The sequence below is a fragment of the Stegostoma tigrinum genome, chromosome 17 (genome assembly GCF_030684315.1).
Source record: "Stegostoma tigrinum isolate sSteTig4 chromosome 17, sSteTig4.hap1, whole genome shotgun sequence".
Taxonomy (NCBI): domain Eukaryota; kingdom Metazoa; phylum Chordata; class Chondrichthyes; order Orectolobiformes; family Stegostomatidae; genus Stegostoma; species Stegostoma tigrinum.
In genome coordinates, this window is record NC_081370.1 from 29913071 (window position 1) to 29939474 (window position 26404).

Genomic DNA, 26404 nt, shown 5'->3' on the forward strand with positions numbered 1-26404 from the left:
GCCCCCTCATGCTTGCTGTCACCATCCTAGGAAAAAGGCTCTCCCTATCCACCTTATCTAACCCTCTGATTATTTTATATGTTTCAATTAAGTGACCTCTCAACCTTCTTCTCTCGAATGAAAACAGCCTCAAGTCCCTCAGCCTTTCCTCGTAAGACCTTCCCTCCATAACAGGCAACATCCTAGTAAATCTCCTCTGCACCCTTTCCAAAGCTTCCACATCCTTCTTATAACGCGGTGACCAGAACTGTACGCAATACTCCAAGTGCGGCTGCACCAGAGTTTTGCACAGCTGCAGCATAACCTCTTGGTTCCGGAACTCGATCCCTCTATTAATAAAAGCTAAAACAGTGTGTGCCTTCTTAACAGCCCTGTCAACCTGGGTGGCAACTTTCAAGGATCTGTGTACATGGACGTGGCCACTATCAACTCCCCTTTTTGATGGGAATGAACTGCTTTACTTAAATCTGGGAGAGAACAAAGCTGAGACTCAGGTTGTCTCCCTAGAAATGGTCAAAATTTGCTCTTGATCCAGCTGTCTCATTTATTTAAAAAAATCCTGAACAATCATCCATTAGTCACTTTTTGAAGTGACATTAGTACTGTAAGCTGTGAATTTAAAGTGTTTTTTTTATGGTTGTAACTGCATATTGTACAACTACAAAAGCAGGAGTTAGCCATTTTGGTGTTTGAGCACTAGGATGCTTGTAAGCCTCCAGTCCTCTTTTCCTACATGTTCACTTTAAGTTTGAATTTTTCACCTACAACAAATACTCTGCTTTGAACACATTCAATGTGGCCCCACTCAGGTGGTGAAACCCAAAGAAATTGGTTAAGAAATTATTCCCTCTTAAATGGGAGAGCCCTATTCTGAAATTGCACCTCCCAGCTCTAGATTCCCCAAGAGGGGAGAGAGCTGTAGCATCTACTGCCCAGTCCCTCAATCTTTGAATAAAATCTCAACAAATGTAGGCCCAATGTGTTCAACCTTCCTAAATGAACAAACCCTTCAAGGAATCAGTTTGCAGAATTTGCTGAGTGGCAGCAAGCGGTGTGATGTTTAAGGAGTGTTCTTGTGACTGAAAGTCTGTGGGATCCTGCACAGATTGGTATTCAGGTCCTTGTGATGTCTTTACATAAACTACTGAGCTTGAAATGTAGGAGAGTGATCAGTAAGTCTGCGATATGAAAATTGAGGTGCTAAATAGCCTTAGGATAGAGGTTGGAAGTGACATAGAATTCAGTCTGGGTAAGAGGACAAACCAGACTGAATACATGAACAGTAGCAACCCAGGAAATATTAGAATCAGCAAGATATTTTTTGGTGTCTGTCTACTGGTCCAATAAGATAGCAGGCCAGGTGAATAATGAAGGACATTCTGGGATACTCGCCTTTGTGCGTCATGGCTAACAATTTAAGAGTTGGGCGGTGACGTTGGAGCTCTAGCTGTGGCCTAACCATCTGTTAGAGTATTGTGCGCCACTCTGGAACCCATATCATAGGAGCAATAGAATAGCACTGGAGAGTGTGCAGAGGATGCTTATTCCCTGGTGGCAGGGCTGGGGATTTTAAAATACCAGACTAGGGTTGTTTTCCTTTTGGTGTAGAGGAGACTGAGGGGTACGTGATTTTTTTTGTTTAAAAACAGGGGCATAGACAGAATTTTGAAGGGATCTATCACAGAATAGATTTATGGTGACAGACACTTTACAGAAAATGAGGAAATGGTTTTTTAACCTAAAAGTTGGCACCCTTCCAGAACTTGTCACCTACAAGGGTGGCAGGGGCAGAAACCATTGTAGTAATCCAATTTAGATGTGCACATGCAGGTGCTGAAAGTGATCTTGAATAGGGAGGGGCAGCACAAGTGCAACCCTCAGTCTTTTGTGCAATAGTTGCTCAGCTGGATTTTTGAAAAATAATTTTTCAAATGTACATTAGTGATATGGGCTAAAAGCTGTGCAAGAATCAAATACTGAACTTGTGAACTGTAGATGTATACCAGTTCTAGTTACTTATCCCATCTTCACTATTCTCGGTTGCTGAAACTTCATTAAAAATGAATTGCCACAACAAATTGCTCCTCTGCCCTAATCTGAACTGGGCTTAACTCATCTGTCTCTTGGGAACTGATGTAGAAAATGCACATTATGAAAAGGCAGATGCTAGGTATAAACATTGACAATATTTCTGAAAGTAGAGAAGCTAGACCATTTTTCTATGACAAATAGAAACAGTATTCAATTTCCTACAGAGATGTGCCAAGCAATTCATTAACGTGCCCAGATAATCAGGCTGGTGAAAACATCTATTTACTATCAATGATAAAATGTGAGGCTGGATGAACACAGCAGGCCAAGCAGCATCTCAGGAGCACGAAAGCTGACGTTTCGGGCCTAGACCCTTCATCTGATGAAGGGTCTAGGCCCGAAACGTCAGCTTTCGTGCTCCTGAGATGCTGCTTGGCCTGCTGTGTTCATCCAGCCTCACATTTTATTACCTTGGATTCTCCAGCATCTGCAGTTCCCATTATCTCTGATCTCTATTTACTATCAATTCCTTTTTTGAAGTGGAACGTGAAGCTGCTGAAGTGGAGGGCTACAGGCAAAGCCTATGGGAATACTTATTGAGAGCATCTAGAAGTGCTGGAAAATAGCAAGGCTTTAATCAAGCAAGCCCACTGTGGGGAAAAGCATGATATGAAGATTGCATCAATTGAACTAAGTGAATTAGATAACTTTTTGCTCACTTGCTGAAAATTCTGGCAGCTTGGTTTGTTTAAATCTTGTCTCTTCCTCAATTTTACCACCTTTTATTACCACATCCCTGTCAGGCACTCATGATGACTTGCCCCCATGTTCAATTTCTTAAAGTATAACAAGATCTTGATTGTTGTAATACGTGCTAACTGTACCCATTGTTCCAAATGTAAATGGAGCCTTCAGGTCATTTTTCAGGTTGCTAGTTGAGTTTGTCATACCAAATCATGAGCACTCTTTGATCCTTGATTTACTTAGACTTGAACCTTTACAAAGTTGGAGTAATTGGCTGCTTGAGTACAGAAAATGCAAGGTACTTGGGCAGACCAAGTCTAAGAATTTTGATATCCAACCGTTGAGAATCAAGCCGAAACAGCTGGCATTTCAGTCACCAACTGTACTACATCTATCTTTCACTACCTTCAATCCATTACCAGTAGTAGCCTTATCTAATAAGTTGACAACCTGTGACTAGTGTACTAGAGGCAAAATTATAGCTTTCTAGCATTTCCTAATTTCCCCTCTTAAAATAGCCCAGTTGTGTTGAATTTTAACTAAAAATTCACATTACTACGGGACTGAGGCTGTTTCCTAGTTTCTAGAGCCATCAGTTACAATGTCTGCATTTTTTACTAAAATTTGTCTCTGTATCCCCATCCTCTTTAAATGATCACTGAACTGGTCATATTGCTTACTCTGAAGGATGGTATTTCCTTTTTTTGTCTCTAACACATATTCAAATTAACTAATTCATACACTAAATGGTGCATGATATTGGCAGATGGCAATCTCCTTATCAACCAGTCAAGTATCCAAATCTCTTGAGCCTTGAGACCACATTGAAATGTTGTATGCAGCTTTTGTCCCTTTACTCAAGGGCGGATGTTTCAGGAATTTAAAAGGTCCTGTAGTGACCTCTGAATTGTGCCATGAGTAGGTTAGACCAGAGTTCCATGGAGTAAGAATGAGTCAAAACAAAATGACCTAATGTTCATGTGATCCATTGAATGCCAAGACTGTTGCTTTGAGCCCTATGCTCTGGTTCCAGGTCATGTAATTGAAATCACTTTGGCTCTTTTTGGACCTGCTCAGTTACTATAAATCCAGAGCCCAGGTACAATTCCTGCTCTGTACTAGGTGTTTGACTGGGTAAGTGCTGGGTTTGTGCTCTGCTGGGGAGATGCTTTGCATTGATATGTCTTCACTGAGGGCCGTGAATCTTAGCATTCTCTACTTCCAGATGGTTGAGTAGTCAGTCCATTGAATATATCCTGAGGCTGAGAACAATTCTTTTAAGTTGATTCTGAAAATTAATATTTGCTTTAGTTGCACCCAGTCTGATCTCTCCTTGAGTGGGTGGAGAATCAGGCAGTTTAACACAAGTCTAGGAGACAAATGCTGTAAATAACAAGTGCTCCTTAAGGTTCTCTTCAGTGGCCTATCTAACACTGATTAAAACAGCTCTTGGATTCAGTTCCTAAATTTTTGCTGACCAATTAAGTGCCCTAATTGAGGCTGTCTCTCTCTCCTACTGTTTTTGAGTCGAAAGGAGGAACCCTTCCCTCCCTTCCCCAAACAACAAGCCCAGGTGGTTGGTACCAGAGTTTCAGTGCAACACTGGATTTAGATATCAAGGACAATAGACTTCTGGATAATGTGGGAAACGGAGCTTGAGGTAGACCGTTCACAACTCTGTATTGGGTGGAAGATCAGATTTAAGGATTGGCATTTTCAATGTTACCAATAAAGCGCACAGAAAAAAGAAGCAGACCGGTTAGCAAATATTTCAGAAAATATTGTCAAAGGTAGGAACTTCCCATATGCAATGAATCAGGTTTTTAAAAATTTCCTTCCATAAAATTGTGAGAAAGGACAATCTCTCAATTCAAAATTGGGCTTTCAGCTAAATGTGTTTGCATTTTCCAACTGTAGGCCCTCTCAGGCTTTGAAGGGAATAGAAGTAAAATTTTTGGACTGTGACAAACCTGCCCTGTTTGATTCAAGTGAGCCTCAGATTTAGTCTATTTCTAATGGCATCATGCTCCTGTTTCAGTACCATTTTGTACATTTGGAATGGTAGTTCTGCTTTTCAAATTTAGCATTTAAACTGTTTTCAAAAAGTACAGATTCATTTAAGTTAGTAAACTCATTGGATGCTTATCAGAAATGCAAAGTTAGATTTTAATTTAGCAATGATATTTATTTGGGCACAGATAGCTACACTAAATATCTAGAGTGTACTCTTGGGACAGCCGGGCTCCCAAATGAACAGTTGAAGCCAATTTTGTCCAATTTCCGTCTAACCAATGAGGAATGTAAATGTTGCCTGTACATTTAAGTCCTGAGCATTTTCAACTTGAACTGTTGGTGGCCATATGCAACTTTCCTAATTTTTTCCACTTTAATTTGTCCTTACTGAATTTAAATATCAGCTCACATTCAGTACATCAATGTAATATGAGCACAACCATGGAAAATGGGGATACAGTTTGGCATAAGATCCCTGGAACAATGTGAAATCAGGAACTGCTGCCTTTTTGTATGTTGTGGAAATTTGGTATTGTCTCTTTGGCTGAGGCCGAAAGTGCCGTTGCATCTTCAAATTTATGAAGGTCAAATGAGAGTGTGTTGCCAGTGACTCAGTTTAAAACTTGCTTGTTATTGGCTTCATGCTTTCTTGTCAAGTTACTGGTGGGTTTCAGACTCCAGAAACCTCAGCCCAAAGTTGACAATTGTGTGGCACTAAGTGAACCTTAGTTCAGGACTAACTTTGAAGTGAGATGTTAAATTGAGGCTCTGTGATGTTTTCAGTGCATATAAAATGCTGGTTTTATTTGGCAGATGATCCTGGTGTTCCTTCAATCAAACACACATCCTGGTCACCAAAGTTGCCGTTTTGAGATCTTGCTTTCTGTGAACTGACTGCATATCTCGTTTTAAAGCAAACAAAGCATTTTTGAACTGCAAAATGATGGTTGAGGGGTCGTGTGGTCATGTCACTATATTTAAATGAGCTTTTTATTTATAAGGTGTTGCCAAATGCAGTATTTTCACATGGATAATATTCTCAAGACCCGAGATCTTGTCACTTTAGAAAACTGAAGACTTGTTAGGTATTCTGCTTACCACCTTTTGGAAAGAAACTTTAACTCCTCCAATCAAAATTAATCACAGTTTGAGTAAACTACTTCGATTACCTTGACTGGCAAAGTTTTTTTGGAGAGAAGCATTTCAAATAAGTGTTTCTGGCTTTAAAAAAAATCTTTTTTTAAATTGTAGGTGTACCAATGCTTTCTGTACAACCAAAAGGAAAGCAGAAGGGTTGTGCTGGCTGCAGTCGCAAGATCAAGGATCGTTACCTGCTAAAGGCACTGGACAAATACTGGCACGAAGACTGTCTAAAATGTGCCTGTTGTGACTGCCGCCTTGGAGAAGTTGGATCAACGCTGTACACAAAAGCAAACCTAATTCTCTGTCGTAGAGACTATTTAAGGTAAACTAAGGGAAAAAAATCTGCTAGCTCATAGCTATGATGGCATATCCCTTGAAATGAAGAAATATGCTAGAGCAGATTAAGGCTGTCTTTTGAGACTCCATTCAAATAATTGAGTCTTCAAGTGACAATATTTCTTCCTGAAATTGATCAAAACTTTAGCCCTTGTCTGCTACTAGATTATTGCCACAAATATTGACAAGTGGGATGTTCCACAAAAGGAATGGAGATCTGACCTTTTTGTTACAAGCTATTTTGGCACTGGGATTGAAAAAACCCAATCAAGCCACTTTACAACATTGAAGTCTATCTTTTTTACTTTGTAGCCCTTTTCCATTGTCTAGAAACTAGTACTGCATTTTTTTGGCTCTGCAAAAAGTAGTAATTATTGGCATGTTGGAAAATCAAGTGTTATGATCAAGTGTTATGCTTCTATTCTTAAAAAACACCTTGGTCAGGACACATCTGGGGGAGTGCATTTAATTCTGCACATCTCAAGGAGATTAGTTCTTCTAATGAGACTTGCTAAAATGATAAGACTTGAATGGTTAAATTACAGACATTTCAAAATTTGAATGTACGCCCTTAAGTTTAAATAAGGACTAAAGCAACTCCCACACCACCTCCACTCCTCCCCCCACCACCCCCCTGCCCAACCCATTCCCCAACCTTGTGGACAGCAACATTTTCAACAATGGTCTAACATTAAATACTCAATGCTCCCTAAGAACCTTTCTACTTGCACATCCTAATGCAGAATTAACCCTTGCTTTTTGAGGACTTGGCTGTGCAACAGGCTGAGTCGTAGTGCTGCTTGTTTACCCCTGTTACTTAGTGAATTTGACTTTTTTCAGGAGTGTTGTGACAATATTGTAAAGGATCTTTTACTTTGGTCAGGGGATGGGAAGAGACCCTTTACAATTTAAAGGGATTTCATTATCTAAATGCTCATCCATTCAAGATCTGCATCTGGGATATGATCCAAAACTGTTGTGCACTCTGTTGACTTAATCCTACAAGAGGCTTGATGAATAATTGTTACCAGTTGCCACGTCTTAATGAAATGTTGTCCCAAGTTTTCTCTTAGGATACAAAACTTGCATACAACAGTTGGCTGTGTACACCAAATCTTTCATAACTGCAATGTCGACTGTTGTGCAATGCTCAGTCATCCTTCTATCGTGATTCTCATAATTTAGAATATATGTGAACTTTGCAATGATGCAGCTGTGGATTTATGGCCAGTGGAAAAGATGTCAGTTATAAATAAAAAATATTTCTCTTTTAGTGGGCGGGGGGGGGGGGTGGTTGGTGTGTAACGTAACCTTTTTGCTCAGGTGCCACCCCCTTGCTAATGCTGCTAGTTCCTGACACTTTTTAATTTGGCAACCACCAATTATCATTTTTCAGTGAAAAAGATGGCTGGTGATCAAAACCAGGCACTGCTGAGTAATTCTGGTTGTGGACCTTTGGCAGATATTATGAACTTGTCTGAGCAATTGAGCTGCTGGGTTAAATGGTTGAAATTTTATATTTTTTAAACTTGCTCCTCTAATATGGTAGCTACTGTTTTAGCTGAAGGATTAGTTTGAAGGCTAATTGTAGGAACCTTGGTGATGAGTGGACATTTTTAATTTTTTGCACTGAAATGGCTTGATAATTGTCACTGCGTGTAAATTCTCAGGATTTGGGAATCTAGAAACGATTGGAGCAGGCCACTTACCCTTTTGATCTGACCTGCTGTTCAGAACAGTCTTGGATGATCATCCAAATTGGTACACTCTGCCCATTCATGTTGATGGTTTTTTTAGCCAGAAGAACCACATCTAACTGCTCTTAAACATTCAATGTTGTCATCAATTGCTTTGTGTTGAATTCCACAGACTTGCTCTGGATGAAACTTCTTGGTTAGGTCTTAAGTGGCCTAGCCTGCACCCTTAAACTGGGAGCTCCTGATTTTTAACTGCCTGACCATTAGGAACATCATTTTAAATTTTACTGTCCAGTCCTGCTATGATTTCATAGGGTTGAGATCTCTCCTCCATCCCCCAACTCTTTGAAATGCCAATGAATATATTAGCTAATCCTACCTCTTTAGCAGGACTGATGCATTACCAATCTGGTAAATGTTTTTTGTTTTACTTTTTTTATAGCTGAACACTAAGGGACCAAATCTGTGTACACAACACCAGGTGTAATCTCTCCAAGGTCCCATACAATTGCTGTAAGACATTTCTGTGCTTGAATCCTGTCGCTGAAGATCAACATAGCGCACAGACTCTCTTTATAAAGAGACACAGCTCTCACTGCACCTCCTAACCAAATTACTCTAAGTAGTAATAAACTGTCTTATTACTGCATTGTGAATGAGCATTGGCATTTTATATTATTTTTCCTATGAAAATAGCCCCTTCATTTACACACTTCATCTGCCATGCATTTATCCACTCAACTTATTCATATCACAAGCATATGTATTGTCCCCTCAGCTCATGTTCTTACCCAGACTTGTATTGTCTGCAGACTTGATTACACAGTTCCCTTGTTCAAATTGTAGTTATATGTGGGATCCAATCTCTGCGATACCCCACTCTCATTGTCTACCACCAATCCTGTATTTTAATTTGACATGCTAATCTGTTGGATCTCTTATTGAAAGACTTCTGAAAGTCCACATAAACAATATCCACTGGTTTCCCCCTTATCTACTCTACTAGAATTGATTCTTGGCTGCAGACTTGTTAATCCAATTTCACACATTGCTGCATTATGAATTGGGTTGTGGCACTTTTGGCTGTTGTTTGCTTTCACATTAAAGAGCTCTTTTACAAGCACAACACTTGCTAATGGCTGATTCATGGATGTACATAGCAGAGATAACCAGTGTAATTGTGAGCCTTGGATTGAAATCTGGCTGGAACTGAGCAATTTCCTCACTTGTGTAATGTATTGCATAATATTTGCTTGTAGAGAACTTTGACAACAGACATTGATTTAATGTTGAAAATTGGTATAGAGCTAATTTGCATCATCCAAAATTTAAGATCTAAACAAATTTATGTACATCTAGCACTGAAACAATTGGGTTTGAAAGCTGTGGCCACATTGAAAATAACAAAGTGTGGAACTGGATGAACACAGCAGGCCAAGCAGCATCTCAGGAGCACAAAAGCTGACATTTCAGGCCTAGACCCTTCATAGGGGGATGGGGAGAGGGTTCTGGAATAAATGGGGGGCTGGGGGGGGGGGGGCGGGAGAGGCGAAAAGAAGATAGGTGGGGAGGGAATAGGTCAGTCCAGGGAAGATGGACAGGTCAAGGAGGCGGGATGAGGTTAGTAGATAGGAACTGGAGGTGGGAGGAAGGGATAGGTGAGAGGAAGAACAGGTTAGGGAGGTGGGGACAAGTTGGGCTGGTTTTGGGAAGCAGTAGGGGGAGGGGAGATTTTGAAGCTTGTGAAGTCCACATTGATACCATTGGGCTGCAAGGTTCCCAAGTGGAATATGAGTTGCTGTTCCTGCAACCTTCGGGTGGCATCATTGTGGCACTGCAGGAGGCCCATGATGGAAAGTGGTATACTGTATTGACTTTTGATATTAAGCAGATGTTCACCTGCACATCTGCCAATGTGGTATACTGTATTCATTGTACCCAGTGTGGCTCCCTCTACACTGGGGAAACCAAGCGGAGGCTTGGTGACCACTTTGCAGAACACCTCTGCTCAGTTCGCAATAAACCACTGCACCTCCAGTCGCGAACCATTTTAACTCCGCTCCCCCCCCCCCCCCCCCCCCACATTCCTTAGATGACATGTCCATCATGGGCCTCCTGCGGTGCCACAATGATGCCACCTGAAGTTTGCAGGAACAGCAACTCCTATTCCACTTTGATACCATTGGGCTGCACGGTTCCCATGTGGACTTCACAAGCTTCAAAATCTCCCCCTCCCCCTACTGCATCCCAAAACCAGCCCAGCTTGTCCCCGCCTCCCTAACCTGTTCTTCCTCTCACCCATCCCTTCCTCCCACCTCAAGCCGCACCTCCATTTCCTACCTACTAACCTCATCCCGCCTCTTTGACCTGTCCATCTTCACTGGACTGACCTATCCCCTCCCCACCTATCATCATCTCTCTATCTTCAGTTCTCCTTCCACCCCCCCCCCCCCCCCCCCACACCTTTCAAGGGTCTAGGCCCAAAACGTCAGCTTTTGTGCTCCTGAGATGCTGCTTGGCCTGCTGTGTTCATCCAGCTCCTCACTTTGTTATCTTGGATTCTCCAGCATCTGCAGTTCCCATTATCTCTGGCCACATTGAAAATGCAGTCCCTCCCTTTAGCGTTTAACAATGTACCCATGAATATCCCTATGGATTGGTTTTTAACTTGCTGTCCAGGTTAGTGTGGTTTCAAAGTTGAACAGATTGAAGCAATGCTAAAGCAGTTTTGAGGAAAAGTCTGAATGGGACACAGGAATTGGATAACTTCACTGGAAAATCTAGCCAAATTGTGGGTTTGCAATGTTCTGCAGGATTTGGTGTACAGGTATTTCTGCTGCAATATGTTCATTAATGTGAATTGGCTGTAAGTAATTTTGAGTAGTGGATGTTTGGATAATACAAGCTTTCTCCTGCACAAGTGACTTTTCTATGGTGACTTCCCAATAATGTGATTTTCTTGACCAAGAAGTTGTACAGAATACAACTACCGTGTCAGGGGAAATACCTGCACAGCTTTGTTTTCTCTCCTTCCACAAGAGTAGGGCAGAAGTCTGAACATTCAGACATTCACTAAGATACTGACCTCAATGAAAAGGAGCTCTGTGGTCCTTCAAGCTGTCTGCAGACCTTTTTTGTTTTTAAAAAAAAAAGACAAAAGGAAAGTGAGTGCGGTCAAGTGCCATTTTTTTATCTGTTCATGGTGTGAATTAGACTAGGAAGCAAAAATGATTTTGTATCAACCTGACTATAGTTTCAAATTTGTTTTAATCTCTCTTTTTGAGGTGATAGTGTTATGGTATTTGCTGGAAGAGAAATCGTGTTTGAATCTCATTAGGTGGTAGCAATTGCATCACTTTAAAAGCCTCTAGCACTGAAAGTAGAACATGACAACCTTTGTTAGTTATCATAAAAGTCCACCTGGTTCACATTTTTCCTTGGGAAGAGAAATCTGCTTTCCTTACCTGGTGTGGCCTTCATGAGAACCCAGACCCACAGTGTAGTCAGTCTGGCCTCTGGCTTGCTAGGCTATTTCAGTTGGATCAACTAGTAAACAGCCTTTAAGAACAAACTGGACAGACCATCTGGCCTCAACATAGGCACCAAAAACTATAGCCGTAAACAGCTATGTTGACTCACCAGAGCTATCTATCTGGGAGTTGGTGCCAAAATTGGATGAACTGTTTCTGATTTAATCACAGTATAATGGCTTGGTATGAGATCATGACCATGTCCCATATGACCACACCATCCCTATATACCTTGTCCCACTGGCAGGGCAGACCCAGAAGTATGATGGCACAGTAATATACGCTTGGGAGGGAGTTGTCCTGAAGTGCTCAACATTCTTCTAGATCCCATGAAGCCCCATGGCATTAGATCAAAAAAAGGGCAGCCCGGTGGCTCAGTTAACATTGTTACCTCAGTACCAGGGATGCAGGTTCAATTCCAGTCTTGGGCAACTGGAGTTTGAACATTCTCCCCATGTCTGTGTGCTCTGGTTTCCTCCCACAATCTAGAGATGTGCAGGTTAGGTGGATTAGCTATGGAAAACGAAAGGTCATCAGGGATAGGGTGGCAGAGAGTCTGGACTTGTTGGGCTGAATGGCCTGTTCCCACACTGTAGGGATCCTATTTGATTTTTAAAAAAGCAAGGAAACGTTCTGATGCTGCCCCTGTCACTCATGCTGAAGAACTGTCCCTAGCCAAGCTGTTCAACTTCAACACTGGCATCTACCCAATTGTGGGAAATTGTCCAAGTACCACTTCTCTTGTGGAATTGAATCCCTTCTTGGTCTACCACCTGACCCAGAGGTGGATCAAACCTGGTTGAACAGTTTTAGAATCTTTATAAATAGTGGTTACAATGACAGGTGATAATGGGAACTGCAGATGCTGGAGAATCCAAGATAATGAAATGAGAGGCTGAATGAACACAGCAGGCCCAGCAGCATCTCGAGCACAAAAGCTGACATTTCGGGCCTAGGGTCTAGGCCCGAAACGTCAGCTTTTGTGCTCCTGAGCCTGCTGTGTTCATCCAGCCTCTCATTTCACTACAATGACAGGTGATATGGGTTGCTCATTCCCTGATTTTTTTTTTTTTCTTCTCCTTTCTGCCCCCCACCCCCCCATCAAATGGCTGTCCACCATCTGTAATGCCTAGATCAGGAATTTGGGTCAACTTCCATATGCCTGCATAAGTCAGCCTCAACAATGAGGCCATCCATCAAGATGAAGCTTGTTTAACTTGTACCATATCCACAAACATTAATACTTTCTCCACCAAAGCTTTGCAATAGTGCTGGGATGTATTGCAGAAATTCAGAAAAGGCACCTTTTTTCAAATCCACCTCCTAATACATGGAAGGAAGAAGGTTGCAGATACTGGGAATACCACACTCTGCAAATTCACCTCCCTGGCCACATTCTATCTTGACCTCCAATGTCACTGGGTTGAAATCCTGGAACTTGCTTGTTAATAGCATTGTTTACATACGTAGATCCCAAACTGCAGCAGTCCCAGGTGATGGGCATCTAGGGGTGTTTATGAATGTTGTGTCCAGTTAGTAATTCCTGCATTCAATGAGTTATTAAACTAAACTTGGCTACCACTAAATTTTGCTTTCCTTGTGATTGTAAAATTACTAGTTGTCTTTAAACAACCAAAATGTTTAAAGACAGTTTGGCAGCAGATTTTGCTGGAGTTCAGCTGAACTTGTGGTGTTAACTAATTTCCAATTTGGTTTCACTATAATCACTTAGGGACTTCAGTAACAAGTTTTGGCTATATGGAATATCGTGCCACAGTGGCTCTGGCTAGCACTGCAGCCTCACGGCACCAGGGACCCGGGTTTGATTCCAGTCTTGGGCGACTGTGCAAACCCCACACAGACATTCTCCCTGTGTTTGCGTGGGTTTCCTCCCACAGTCCAAAGATATGCAGGTTAGGTGAATCGGCCATGCTAAATTGCCTGTAGAGTTCAGGGGTGTGTGGGCTGTTGGGGGATGGGTCTGGGTGGGATGCTTCAAGGGGTAGTGTGGACTTGTTGGGCCAAAGGGCCCGTTTCCACACTGTAGGGAATCTAATCTAATGCACTGGAAATGAGTCCTGATATTTCTGGAGTTGTCAAATGTCAATTGTATTCAATTTGGCAAAATTTTCAATTAACTAGCCAGGTTAGCATAATGTGGAGTAAAGTCCAGAAGCTTACCAATTTATTATAAATTAATGCTACTTATCATTCTAGCCACAACTAATCACATGAACAATTGATGTACAATTCTAGTTGAAATCGGCTCCCTCCTTCAAAAACGCTCTTTACCAATTTATGCATAGGGGTGTAGAATCTTTTGCATAAAATGCTTGACTTTTAGTGGCTGAGACAGATCCAAAAACATGAAAAACTGAAAATAAATTAAGCAAAATGCTGTAAATACATGGTCAGGCAGCCTCCAAAGAAGGGACTTTCTTTGCATAGCCAAGGGAATAGAATAGTCTAAGCTACCATTGATTTATGCTAGCTAACTTGTCAGACTTAATTTTGTGCTGTAACATCTGAATGTCTGGCTGGCTGTACTCACCTACATTTATAGCCGTTGCTTTTATTGGGGTATACATGTGAAATGGTTTCTACCAGAATTTTGGGTGGCAAAATTTTTTATTGTATTGATTTGCTGGTCTTTATGGAATGGATATGGATTGTGTAGTTTTAAGATGCAACTTTTTTTGACACTGAATCAGTTTTCAGTTATTTGAGGCAGTATGGGGAAGGATGTGGTAAAGTAACTAAAATTTTCAGGAGACTGGACAGTAAATATCCAATGATCTGAAACTGGAAGCTGACTCAGATGACCCTCCCTGGGGTAAAGGGAAGAAACAGGCACATTGGTACAATATTGAAGCTGGAGATTTGGTTCCATTGCAGATGAATGGGAAAATAGAATAATGTTGGGATGTTTTATTTACTACATTGTTGAAATGTAAACTTAAATTCACCTGATTAAAGGTGACAAATGCAAATTTGAACATGTTGATGAGTTCTCAGAAGCCAGTGTGCTTGGAGGTGCCTTTCTGAATATTCATTTGTCAGACAAATCTTTATGGGCCAAACTGTGAGGTTTACTTTGTGATCAATGTTCCAAATCCAGAAAGTGACTTCTACACAGTCTTTTGAAAACTGCCAATTTTGTTTTAGAACATTAAAAATCTGAATCAACCCCTTGACTCCAGAATTCAGAGCCTATTGAATTGGTGACTTGAAATGGATGTGTTGAATCTACTTTGCACATCATTAAATCCAAATGGAGTTAGATTTATTGTCTTGCCATGTAATAAGCAGTGTAGACAGTGTGTAGTTTACATTCTCTGCTTTCAGACTGGTGTGTGTTATTAGTATCTGATCCTATTTACAGGCTGTAATTATCTAAAATGTTACATAATTAGAGGTAGAAAATGGAAATTGATTCTCTTTTACTTTAATGACAGGCATGTTCTGTCACTCAAAGGAGTTTGAGAAACCTACAGCACCCCAAAGTGATGGACAAGATACAGTAATCAAATTCTACATCAGCATGCATGTAGACTGGGCCATTAAATGCCTTTGCCAGTTTCATTTCAATAAAAGTGTAGTTGCTTTCCATTGTGTACATAAATGTAGCTGATAACAACCTTACTATTTGAGAGTACCTAAGACTATGAATAGCTGAAATATTTTGAGGGATAATTTAGTTGGGGTCAAAACTGTTTTCACGGGTTCAATGATACGGCATCTTTTCTGCCTAGCTGAATAGACGCTGGCTGCTGCAGACAAACATCAATGTGACTCTTTAGTTCTGTACTCGCACAGCATCTAGTCAACAATGCAGGTCTTTAGGCAGCTTGAATGTATAACAGTTCATTTATTGTGGATGTGTTGCCAATCTGCTAAAGTGGCTGAGAGTTAACCTACCAATCCTGAAGTGAAGTGTGCATGTATGTAAAATAAGGATTATTTGTCCTAGTTTGAGCTTTCAAACCAATCCCAGGATTTTGTATTACAAACGATGTAACCTAAGAAGGTAAATGGATCTGGCAAAGCTTATACTGTGCTGCTGTTCTTCAAATGGCTTGTGCTGAGCTTATCCAATCCTTTTTTCCCCATTTTCGTCCAGGCTTTTTGGTACCACAGGAAATTGTGCAGCATGCAGTAAACTGATCCCTGCCTTTGAGATGGTGATGAGGGCCCGTGAAAATGTCTACCACTTGGACTGTTTTGCCTGTCAGCTCTGTAATCAGAGGTAAGCTGGGGAAGGCAGAGAATTAGGTTGATCCGCTAGGCCGTTGGGCAAAGTAGTCTTAGGATTAACTCAAAAATCTTGAGTCTTGTGGCACCACTTGGCCTCCTAATAAATGGATAATTGCCTGGTTGTTTTTTAAACCTACATTGGAAGTGCCCATTTAACGTTTTTTGTAATATGGCTTTACTTCAATATGCCGAGAACATTTAAAGATACCTACTAACTTTTAAATTTGCTTGGGTAAATATGGCATATTGTTTGTTAATTGAGTTCTGAAATGGAGAGCCAAATTTTCTTTATAAGACATCTTTTTTAGAGGCTGAATGTACCTTGGAGTTGAGTATGCTTTTTAGATTTTGATTTATGTTTTGAGAAATATTTAAAGGATTATTTTGGCATAGAAAATTGCATCCCTGTTTGTCGACATGATGCTTATTGTCCAACCTGTTGGCATGACTGTAGGAAGGAAGTGCTTATCATGACTGATTAGGAAATTGACACCAGATCTCCTTGGGATTGACTGGGGCAACTGGTTAACATGTAACTATGAAAGGAAAACAAACAATTCATGACCCTTACTGTGACTGGAAGGACATCTTCCTTGTTTTCTGATGCAGCAACTATTTCTGGGTATAAGTAGTTGAATGTTGCTGATTGCCATACCAGTGCTTAAGCATAATAACCACAATGAAGTATGCATTGTGTATTGTCCATTTTAAGTGGTGCAACTGGTGATCGGCTTTGAATCAACGGGAACTTGGTTTGGTGCAACTGAGCTGAAAACAGTTAAAGATGAACTGTTGAAATGGAACCTGAAATTGAAGACTTAAGTTTTGTACGAAAAAGATTTCTTAACCTGAATCAGTTGGAGCTTTTTTTTGCAGTCATTATTGTTAGCTGCATCATTCGATGACACAATTGTCCAATTCAAACTGTCAAAATGAGATCTGAACTCCATCCAGGATGTAATCCGAATCAATGATGTAACTATTGTTTCCTAATATACAACTTGGGTTTGTGAGGAACTCTTGTCTCATCACCTTTTTGTTGATGTGACAATGAGGGAAAGGTGGTGGATGTTGTCTACATAGACGTTAGCAAGGCATTTGACAAGGTACCTCAGCAGGCTGATACAAAGAGTATTGTAGAATCTGGATAGTGCTGGCTTGGTTGTTGTCATGGTCAAAGGGTGCTTATCAGAATGGAGATCAGTAACTAGTGGTGTTCCATAGGATTGCTGCTGGGGCCTTTTTTAATGTAAATGATCTGCAGGGAAATATGGGTTGTCTTATTTTCATTTGTAGATGACTCCAAAATTGGCAGTGTTGCAGAGTGAGGATTGTCAAAGGATACAGTGAGATAAAGATTACAGACTTGGGCAGAGAAATGGCAAATGGAGTTTAATCTGGCCATGAGGTGTTGCATTTTGGAATATAAAATTTCAGGTACCAGTTGTACAATAAATGACCTGAGGAGCATGACAGAAATCTGGTCCACAGATCCCTGGAAAGCAGCACTGCACGTGGATAAGGTGGTCAAGAAGGCATACAACACACTTACCTTCATCAGCCAAGGCATCAAATGAGTTGGCAAGGTTTTGTAGCTATATCAAGCTTTAGTTTGGGAGAATGTGCGAGGCCTCGCACAATGTCTGGGTTTCATTCCTCCGTCAAAGATGCGCAGGATGGGTGGATTAGCCATGCTAAATTGCCCATTGTGTCCAGCAATGTTTAGGTTGGGTGAGATAGACATGGGAAATGGCATCTGTCTGGGATGCTCTTCTGGTATGGCAGTGTGGACTTTGTTGGGCTAAATAGTCTGTTTCCACACTGTAGGGACTTGTACACTCATGTCACATTTGGAATCCTGCATGTGGTTCTGGTTGCCACACTACCAGAAGGACATGGATGCTTTGGAGAAGGTGCTGAGATGATTTTGCAAGGATGTTACTTGATCTGGAGGGTTTTGAGTTCTGAGGTTGGATAAACTTGGATTGTTACTGTAAAGTTGGCTGAAGGGTCACCTGAGTGTCCACCCTATCAAGGCATAGGGTGGAAAGTCAATTAAATTCGGGCACCATTTCAAGGTGGGGTGAGGGGGGTATTTTATGGGGAAAAGTGCAGGGGAGATTTTCCAGAGGGTGACAGATGCCTGGAACTCTGCCAGTGGAGATGGTGGAAGCAGGCATCATAGCAACACTTTAGGTGCATGTCAAGGGGTGGCAAACAAGAATAGATAGCACCTCTAAGTAATGGGTCTAAGGACTTGGAGCAGGCTGGTGTGTCGAAGGGCCTGTTCCTATGTTGTATTGTTTTTGTTCTTTATCTGCAATCGCCTTGTCAAATGTGTCAGTAAACTTCATACAGCAAAAATCTCTATGCCTAAATGAACAGATCCTGTTTGTAATTTGGCTGAAAGAATGCTAGAGGACCACTCCACATCTTGCTTTGTGTGGATATTCTCATACTGATGCATACATGGGTCAGCACATTGTGAAAAATAGCATGAGACCACCCTTTGTGTAAACTTCCTCAAACTTGTAACCTCTCTCTTCCTCTTAGGTTTTGTGTAGGTGACAAATTTTTTCTGAAGAATAACATGATCCTCTGCCAAATGGACTATGAAGAAGGGGCAATGAATGGAAGTTTCTCATCACAAGTTCAATGACTTGCCCATGGCCTTCGAAAGTGTTGTGGGATGTTCAACACTTAAACAAAAACGGAAAGCATCTGTCAGCTTGCTTGTGACACTTCAGTTAGTCCAGAATGGATTAAAGTAACTTTCTCCAACACTGAGCAGTTAAGATTTTAGATGCACAGCTGTGCTGTTTAGCTGGGCAGTGCTTTGCCTGTATGTTTTGTGATGTTGGGTCCGGGAGGGTATGTACAGTGTTTCTGTATATATAAACTGGAACATTTATTTTACATAAGTGTAATGCAATTTTATTATTACTGGTGTGCATTAAAGAAAATTAAATGTTCCTACTTGTGAACATCGACTTTTTTAATTCTCACCCACAAACATACTGAAATGAACCACTACTTCAGATGTAAAATTGATCAATCTTAGAAAGTTTGCATTTTAGATGGTGGCTATTGAAGTTAGAATTTTTCATTGAAATTTATTTTCTTAAAGACCTTGATCGATTGTCCTGATTTGGTACATGTATCAAATTCTAGTCCCAACAATTGAGGGTGTAATGATTGTGGCACTTGTGCAATATGTACAACTTTTTTTGCCAGACTTTTGGCTTTTGCTTTACGCTGCAAATGTGAATTTGCAGGTACCTTACATTTGGTTGCAGTTCTTCATGTAAGAACTTAGCTGTTGTCTGGCTTTCTCTTGTCTTTTACAAGGTGGCAGAATCTGAATTTGGAATAATAATACTTCTAGCATTGACTAGATGTTAGTGGTTCCCCCAGCCATGCTTAATTGCAAATTTCAAGGCAGAATGATCAAACTCTAAGTCAGGTGAGGCTAGATAACTGAACAATTCCTGCACTGTACAACAAATGAAGGCAGTGATTATAATCGGTCCATTTAATCTGTGCAGCATTTGCACAATTTGAGAAGGCGACATGGGCAAATGTGTACACACCACCTCCCTCACCAAATGGCCTGTGCTTTCTGCTGGGCAAACCTGACCACTCCAGTTTAAGAATCTTTCTGCCAGCCTATGTAGTGTCATTCATATTTAATTATACTATTGCATGATAATGTGAAGAATCAAGAATACAATCCCAGAGTAAAAGAACATGCACAGATATGAATTTGTCTGAATCCTTGGTGCAGAACGGTGATTCAAAAACAATGGCATTAGAAGTTGAAATGTAATGAGTTGATTTTTTTCCCCATTCTAGTGGTACTGAAATCAGATTGTTAACTTGGCTTTATAGTGCCAATGAGCCCTGGATATTTTTACAAGTCAGTGAAGTGCTCATTAGTGTTTTTGATTGTGTAAAATATTTCTAATCGAGTGTAGACTTGATTGTAACTTGTGTAATGACATTTTCATGAATCTATGTATAAAGGGTTATTGGTATAGTTATGTAACAGGCAATTATACTTGGAAAGCTTAGCTAACTCTCAAGTTTAAAAGTACATCTTTGGTAAGCATCGGGCAATAATTCCATCACCACAATTTGCATTTTCACAAGTTAATGTTACACTATTGGGGGAAGCAAGTGGTGAATTCAAATAAAATTAACTTTTTAAATTTAGAATTAATCATGTTTTGGAAACCCTGGGATATAAATTGGTGTAAAGTGTCTCTGGAGGGTGCTTCAGTGCTGACCTCTAAAACTCTAAGCAGTTTGATCTGACCTTGTATTTGAGGCAAAGCCACTGAAACAAACACCTGAGATAATGGGAACTGCAGATGCTGGAGATTCCAAGATAATAAAACGTGAGGCTGGATGAACACAGCAGGCCAAGCAGCATCTCCTCTCTGAAGGGTCTAGGCCCGAAACGTCAGCTTTTGTGCTCCTGAGATGCTGCTTGGCCTGCTGTGTTCATCCAGCCTCACATTTTATTATCTTGAAACAAACACCTGCACTGGTTGTAGTTATATTGTCAGGAGTCAGTGGATTGGAGACTTGTGAACTGAAGTTTGCAATAAAATTAGTGCTTATGACAGCATTTTTAATGACCAAAAACAAATTCTAATATGTAATCCTCTGTAAATGAGCAGCCAGCACCAGACATTGCTTGCAAATGGAAAGAAAACTGGACTGCTCCACAGCAGCATATTTTGAGGTGCAGCCAAGTTGCACTGTTTGCAATTTCCCAGCTTCTGCATGCCCTTTGAAGCATCTTTCTTCCTCCTTTTATATACATCTGAGTATAGTGTTGATTTTGGGCAGGTCTGTTCAAATTAGCTGTATATAAATGCTGGTTCTTAAGGAATTAAGTAAGGTAAACAAAAGCCTGAGTTTTGAAGTCGAAGTCCTAATGGGTTTTCCTATCAATAGCTGCTTGTACATAAAATTCAGTTTAATCCTCCTGTACAAACTGATTCTATTCTACAGTTTGAAGAGTAAGGTGCCATGGAAATTTATCTCCTTAACCGACAAACTTGACTTATCTCCTAGTTCTTTATGGAACTTTGCAATGTACAAACTGAGCACAGTGCTGTAATGTAGGAAATGCATAAAACGGCTCAGAAGTACTTGGCTTTAAATCTCCTAAATTGAATGCCTCTTTAGAACTACACAAACTAGTGTGGTCATCCTTGTTTCACTGCTGTCCTGTGAAAACTAAGTGCCATGTTGCAGATTTTTGTTTTTGGTACATTGAGTCAAAATACTTTGCCTCCAGTTTCCCACCAATTCCAAGTCCCCTTTGGGAAGAATAGCCCTATCACAACCTGTGCTAAAACTGCTAATTTTACCACTGAGCACCGCATTCAAGTCTGCCTACCATCTCTGGCTCTCCATTTTACCAAACAAGTTTTCTCCAGGATTTGCATTTACACAATCAACTGAACTTTGGCAAATAAGGGAAATATGAGGAGACCAACAGGACTGGTTTGTTTTCCCAGCCCCATCCAAACATCCCCTCCTATGCCTTCCTGATTTGGAACACACTTTTGGATAACTGTCTCGAGGTGGGGATAAACAACAGTAAATATTTCCACATCCACAGCAGGAGTTCAAGGTGACTCTCTGCCATGCACCACAAGGTCAACTAGGGATGGGTAACCATTGGTCTTGCTGTAATGGTCATCTTATGACTGAGGGGAATAACCTTTTTAAATTAGTTCATTTGAGCCTTTAAAAGAAACCCCGCTGCCTGAGCAATCCACCCAAGGATCCCTTCTGATCTGGTTTCCATAGCTCATCTAGTACTTGAAGTTGATACTGAGCTGCAAAATGAAATGCTGCCCTTCCTGCTAGGCTACCCTCATTTGTTTCAGCCAGCAATTCAGATGATGACAAACAAATTGACATTGAGTAATCTAATGAACTATCAATCTTTGCCAAGATAACAAAATGTGAGGCTGGATGAACACAGCAGGCCCAGCAGCTTCTCAGGAGCACAAAAGCTGACATTTCGGGCCTAGACCCTTCATCAGAGAGGGGGATGGGGTGAGGGTTCTGGAATAAATAGGGGGAGAACGGGAGGCGGACTGAAGATGGAGAGAAAAGCTGATAGGTGGGGAGGGGGATAGGTCAGTCCAGGGAAGATGGACAGGTTGATGAGGTTAGTACGTAGGAGATGGAGGTGCAGCTTGGGGTGGGAGGAAGGGCTGGGTGAGAGGAAGAACAGGTTAGGGAGGCAGAGACAGGCTGGGCTGTTTTGGGATGCATTGGGTAGAGGGGACGAACTGGGCTGGTTTTGGAATGCGGTGGGGGAAGGGGAGATTTTGAAGCTGGTGAAGTCCACATTGATACCATTTGGGCTGCAGGGTTCCGAAGTGGAATATGAGTTGCTGTTCCTGCAACCTTTGGGTTGCATCATTGTGGCACTGCGGGAGGCCCATGATGGACATGCCATCTAAAGAATGGGAGGGGTAGTGGAAATGGTTCATGACTGGGAGGTGCAGTTGTTTATTGCGAACCAAGCGGAGGTGTTCTGCAAAGTGGTCCCTGAGCCTCTGCTTGGTTTCCCCAATGTAGAGGAAGCCACACAGGGTACAGTGGATACAGTATACCACATTGGCAGATGTGCAGGTGAACCTCTGCTTAATATGGAAAGTCATCTTGGGGCCTGGGATAGGGGTGAGGGAGGTGGCAAGTGTAGCACTTCCTGTGGTTGCAGGGGAAGGTGCCGGGTGTGGTGGGGTTGGAGGGCAGTATGGAGCGAACAAGGGAGTCACAGAGAGAGTGGTCTCTCTGGAAGGCAGACAAGGGTGGGGATGGAAAAATGTCTTGGGTGGTGGGGGTTGGATTGTAGATGGCGGAAGTGTCGGAGGATGATGAGAGCTCCTCTGGGGAGCAAGAGGCGGCGCCGATACAGTCATCAACGTAACGGAGGAAGAGATGGGGTTTGGCGCCTGTGTAGGTGCGGAAGAGGGACTGTTCCACGTAACCTACAGAGAGGCAGGCATAGCTGGGGCCCATGCGGGTGCCCGTGGCCACCCCCTTAGTCTGTAGGAAGTCCAGACTCCAGATCCAGATAGGTGGACTCCATTTTCTCCCCTTTGGTCCAGGAGCTCCCTACCTACATCCGTGACACCACCCACGCCCTCCACCTCCTCCAGAACTTCCAATTCCTTGGCCCCCAACACCTCATTTTCACCATGGACGTCCAGTCCCTATACACCTGTATTCAGCATGCAGATGGCCTCAAGGCCCTCCGCTTCTTCCAGTCCCCCTCCACCGACACCCTCATCCGCCTAGCCGAACTCGCCCTCTCCCTCACCCTCAACAACTTCTCTTTTGATTTCTCCCACTTCCTACAGACTAAGGGGGTGGCCATGGGCACCCGCATGGGCCCCAGCTATGCCTGCCTCTCTGTAGGTTATGTGGAACAGTCCCTCTTCCGCACCTACACAGGCGCCAAACCCCACCTCTTCCTCCGTTACATTGATGACTGTACCGGCGCCGCCTCTTGCTCCCCAGAGGAGCTCTCATCATCCTCCGACACTTCCGCCATCTACAATCCAACCCCCACCACCCAAGACATTTTTCCATCCCCACCCTTGTCTGCCTTCCGGAGAGACCACTCTCTCCGTGACTCCCTTGTTCGCTCCACACTGCCCTCGAACCCCACCACACCCGGCACCTTCCCCTGCCACCACAGGAAGTGCTACACCTGCCACCTCCCTCACCCCTATCCCAGGCCCCAAGATGACTTTCCATATTAAGCAGAGGTTCACCTGCACATCTGCCAATGTGGTATACTGTATCCATTGTACCCTGTGTGGCTTCCTCTACACTGGGGAAACCAAGCGGAGGCTCAGGGACCGCTTTGCAGAACCCCTCCGCTTGGTTCGCAATAAACAACTGCACCTCCCAGTCACGAACCATTTCTACTCCCCCTCCCATTCTTTCGATGGCATGCCCATCATGGGCCTCCCGCAGTGCCACAATGATGCCACCCGAAGGTTGCAGGAACAGCAACTCATATTCCGCTTGGGAACCCTGCAGCCCAATGGTATCAATGTGGACTTCACCAGCTTCAAAATCTCCCCTTCCCCCACCGCATTCCAAAACCAGCCCAGTTCATCCCCTTCCTCCCCCCCCCCGCCACACAACCAGCCCAGCTCTTCCCCTCCCCCCACTGCATCCCAAAATCAGTCCAGCCTGTCTCTGCCTCTCTAACCTGTTCTTCCTCCCATCCCAAGCCGCACCTCCATTTCCTACCTACTAATCTCATCCCGCCTCCTTGACCTGTCCCCTCCCTACCTCCCCACCTATACTCTCCTCTCCACCTATCATCTTTTCTCTCCATCTTCAGTTCGCCTCCCGCGCTCTCCCTATTTATTCCGGAACCCTCACCCCAGCCCCCTCTCTGATGAAGGGTCTAGGTCCGAAACGTCAGCTTTTGTGCTCCTGAGATGCTGCTGGGCCTGCTGTGTTCGTCCAGCTGCACATTTTGTTGTCTTCGATTCTCCAGCATCTGCAGTTCCCATTATCACTATCTTTGCCAATGCAGATAGTTTGCTCAATACCAATCTACACTCTCTTAAAATACATTTGGCACTCAGGCCAATGTGGTTAGAAATGTGTTCCCCTCACATGCAAATCCAAAATTAACATTTTCCCCTTGCACTTTACAACTAAATTCTTCAATGTTGTATGGTCTTAAGCCCATGGTATATTGTCAGCTGCAGCATTCAATCATGGCTAATGTTTCTGAATCTCCTCCCCCATAACCCTTGATGCCCTTACTAATCAAGAACTGTCTAAATTGATCTTTTATGGAAGATGACCCTGAATGTATACAAAAGAATTAATGCCTTTCCCAATGATTTTTTTTTAATGGTACTGTGATCTTTGTAAATATTGCTCCTCATACATTTGAGCGGAGTAAACTGTTTTACTGATTTTTGCTGCATGGAGGCCTATTACAAGTCAGCTATGTGTATAATATTCAGTAAATATTTTACTGAACTACACACTAATCTTTTCATTGGCATCAGAATTAGAAGCCTGTTCAAAGCTATCTGGTAAATGAAAAAAACTTGAATTTATACCACTTTAGTTTGAAAAAAGACAATAAATGATCAAAATTAACTGGACAATAGGCCAGTTTAAACATATCTCTAATCTGCTTCCTCAATGACACTGCTTTTGAGGTTGACTCATGAATGGGCAAAAAAGTTAAAGCATTCTTATGCAACTGATGCAATTGCTTTTTGGTCACCTGCTAAACTAATTCTTAATGTGTGCATTTCTCCATTGTTTTAATGATTGACTGACAAGTTCCAAAGCAGCATTGAGTAAATGTTCATAATTTAGGCTTCTCTAACTTGAGTGCTGTCAGGTTCGGAAGTATCCATTTGCACTGGTGATAAGCTGACACTACATGCTGTGTAGTGTGAAAGTGCTGTTACCCTGGTTCTGACTGCTAATCGATGGAGTTGTACGCAGTAATTTGGCTTCTATATCTTCAGTCTAATAGAGTTGAATTCCATTTGCCACAGCTTTGAAATGAATTCCAAATTCATGCTCTTGGTTAGAACATTTTAAAAATTCCATTAATCTTTAACTGCTATCAGAGATACTCAATGTGTTTACTCACTTTTACAAATTTACGGTGGATATTTGTAAAATGTTTATTAACGACCAAGATCTTTTGTAGAAAGAAAGACACTTCCTGCTTAACAATAGAACCAAATTTGATGAACTCCTGACTGGAAATGAACTTCCAGTATGTTCTGTTTTGCTCCTGAAAGTATACTATAACAATGAATTTGACATGGAGTAATTCTTTCAGCATTCCTTATCTATTGAGGCTGACCCCTATTGAGGGGTCATAGTTTTAAGCTGTTTGGAGGAAAGTATAGAGGGGATGTCAGAGGCAGGTTCTTTACGCAGAGAGTTGTGGGAGCATGGAATGCGTTGCCAGCAGCAGTTGTGGAAGCAAGGTCATTGGGGTCATTTAAGAGACTGCTGGACATGTATATGGTCACAGAAATTTGAGGGTGCATACATGAGGATCAATGGTCGGCACAACATTGTGGGCTGAAGGGCCTGTTCTGTGCTGTACTGTTCTATGTTCTATCTATGTTCTAAATACCATTTACAAAGCTTTAGTATAGTTTCAAACTTTCTTTCCTAAAAAGCAGAGTTTGTAGAAATTATACAAACGGCCAACGGCCTTTGTGGTAAATTGGTTAACGAGGTTAGATCACATGGAATTTTTTTTCATTCATGGGATGTGGGTATTGCTGACTAGGCCAGTATTTATTGCCCAGAGGGCATTTAAGTTGACCACATTTGTGTGGGCCTAGAGTCACATGTAGGCCAGACCATGTAAGGATGGCAGTTTCCTTCCCTTTTAAAGGGCATTAATGAATCCAAATGGGTTTTTCCAACAATTCGTGGTCCTCAGACTCTTACTATCTAATTCAAATCCCACCATCTGCCATGGTGGGATTTGAATTAGAGTCCCTAGAACATTACCTGGGCCTCTGGATTAACAATCCAGTGAGAATACCACTACACCACTAATACAGGGAGAACAGTCATTTAGGTACAGAACCGGCTCCAAGGTAG

General features: G+C 42.0%; 1 protein-coding gene across 8 annotated transcripts in view; it reads left to right on the top strand.

The window, feature by feature from the left end:
- The window catches only part of lmo1 (LIM domain only 1), a 48909-nt gene extending 30189 nt beyond the window's left edge, over nucleotides 1-18720 (top strand). For all 8 annotated transcript variants that reach the window (XM_048545852.1, XM_059652044.1, XM_048545853.2 and 5 more), the window contains 3 exons: nucleotides 6040-6253; nucleotides 15615-15740; nucleotides 18302-18720. In XM_048545852.1, the coding sequence (XP_048401809.1) occupies nucleotides 6040-6253; nucleotides 15615-15740; nucleotides 18302-18407 (446 nt within the window). In that variant the 3' untranslated portion in view covers nucleotides 18408-18720. The remainder of the gene's footprint in view (nucleotides 1-6039; nucleotides 6254-15614; nucleotides 15741-18301) is intronic.
- The last annotated feature ends 7684 nt before the right edge of the window (nucleotides 18721-26404 follow it).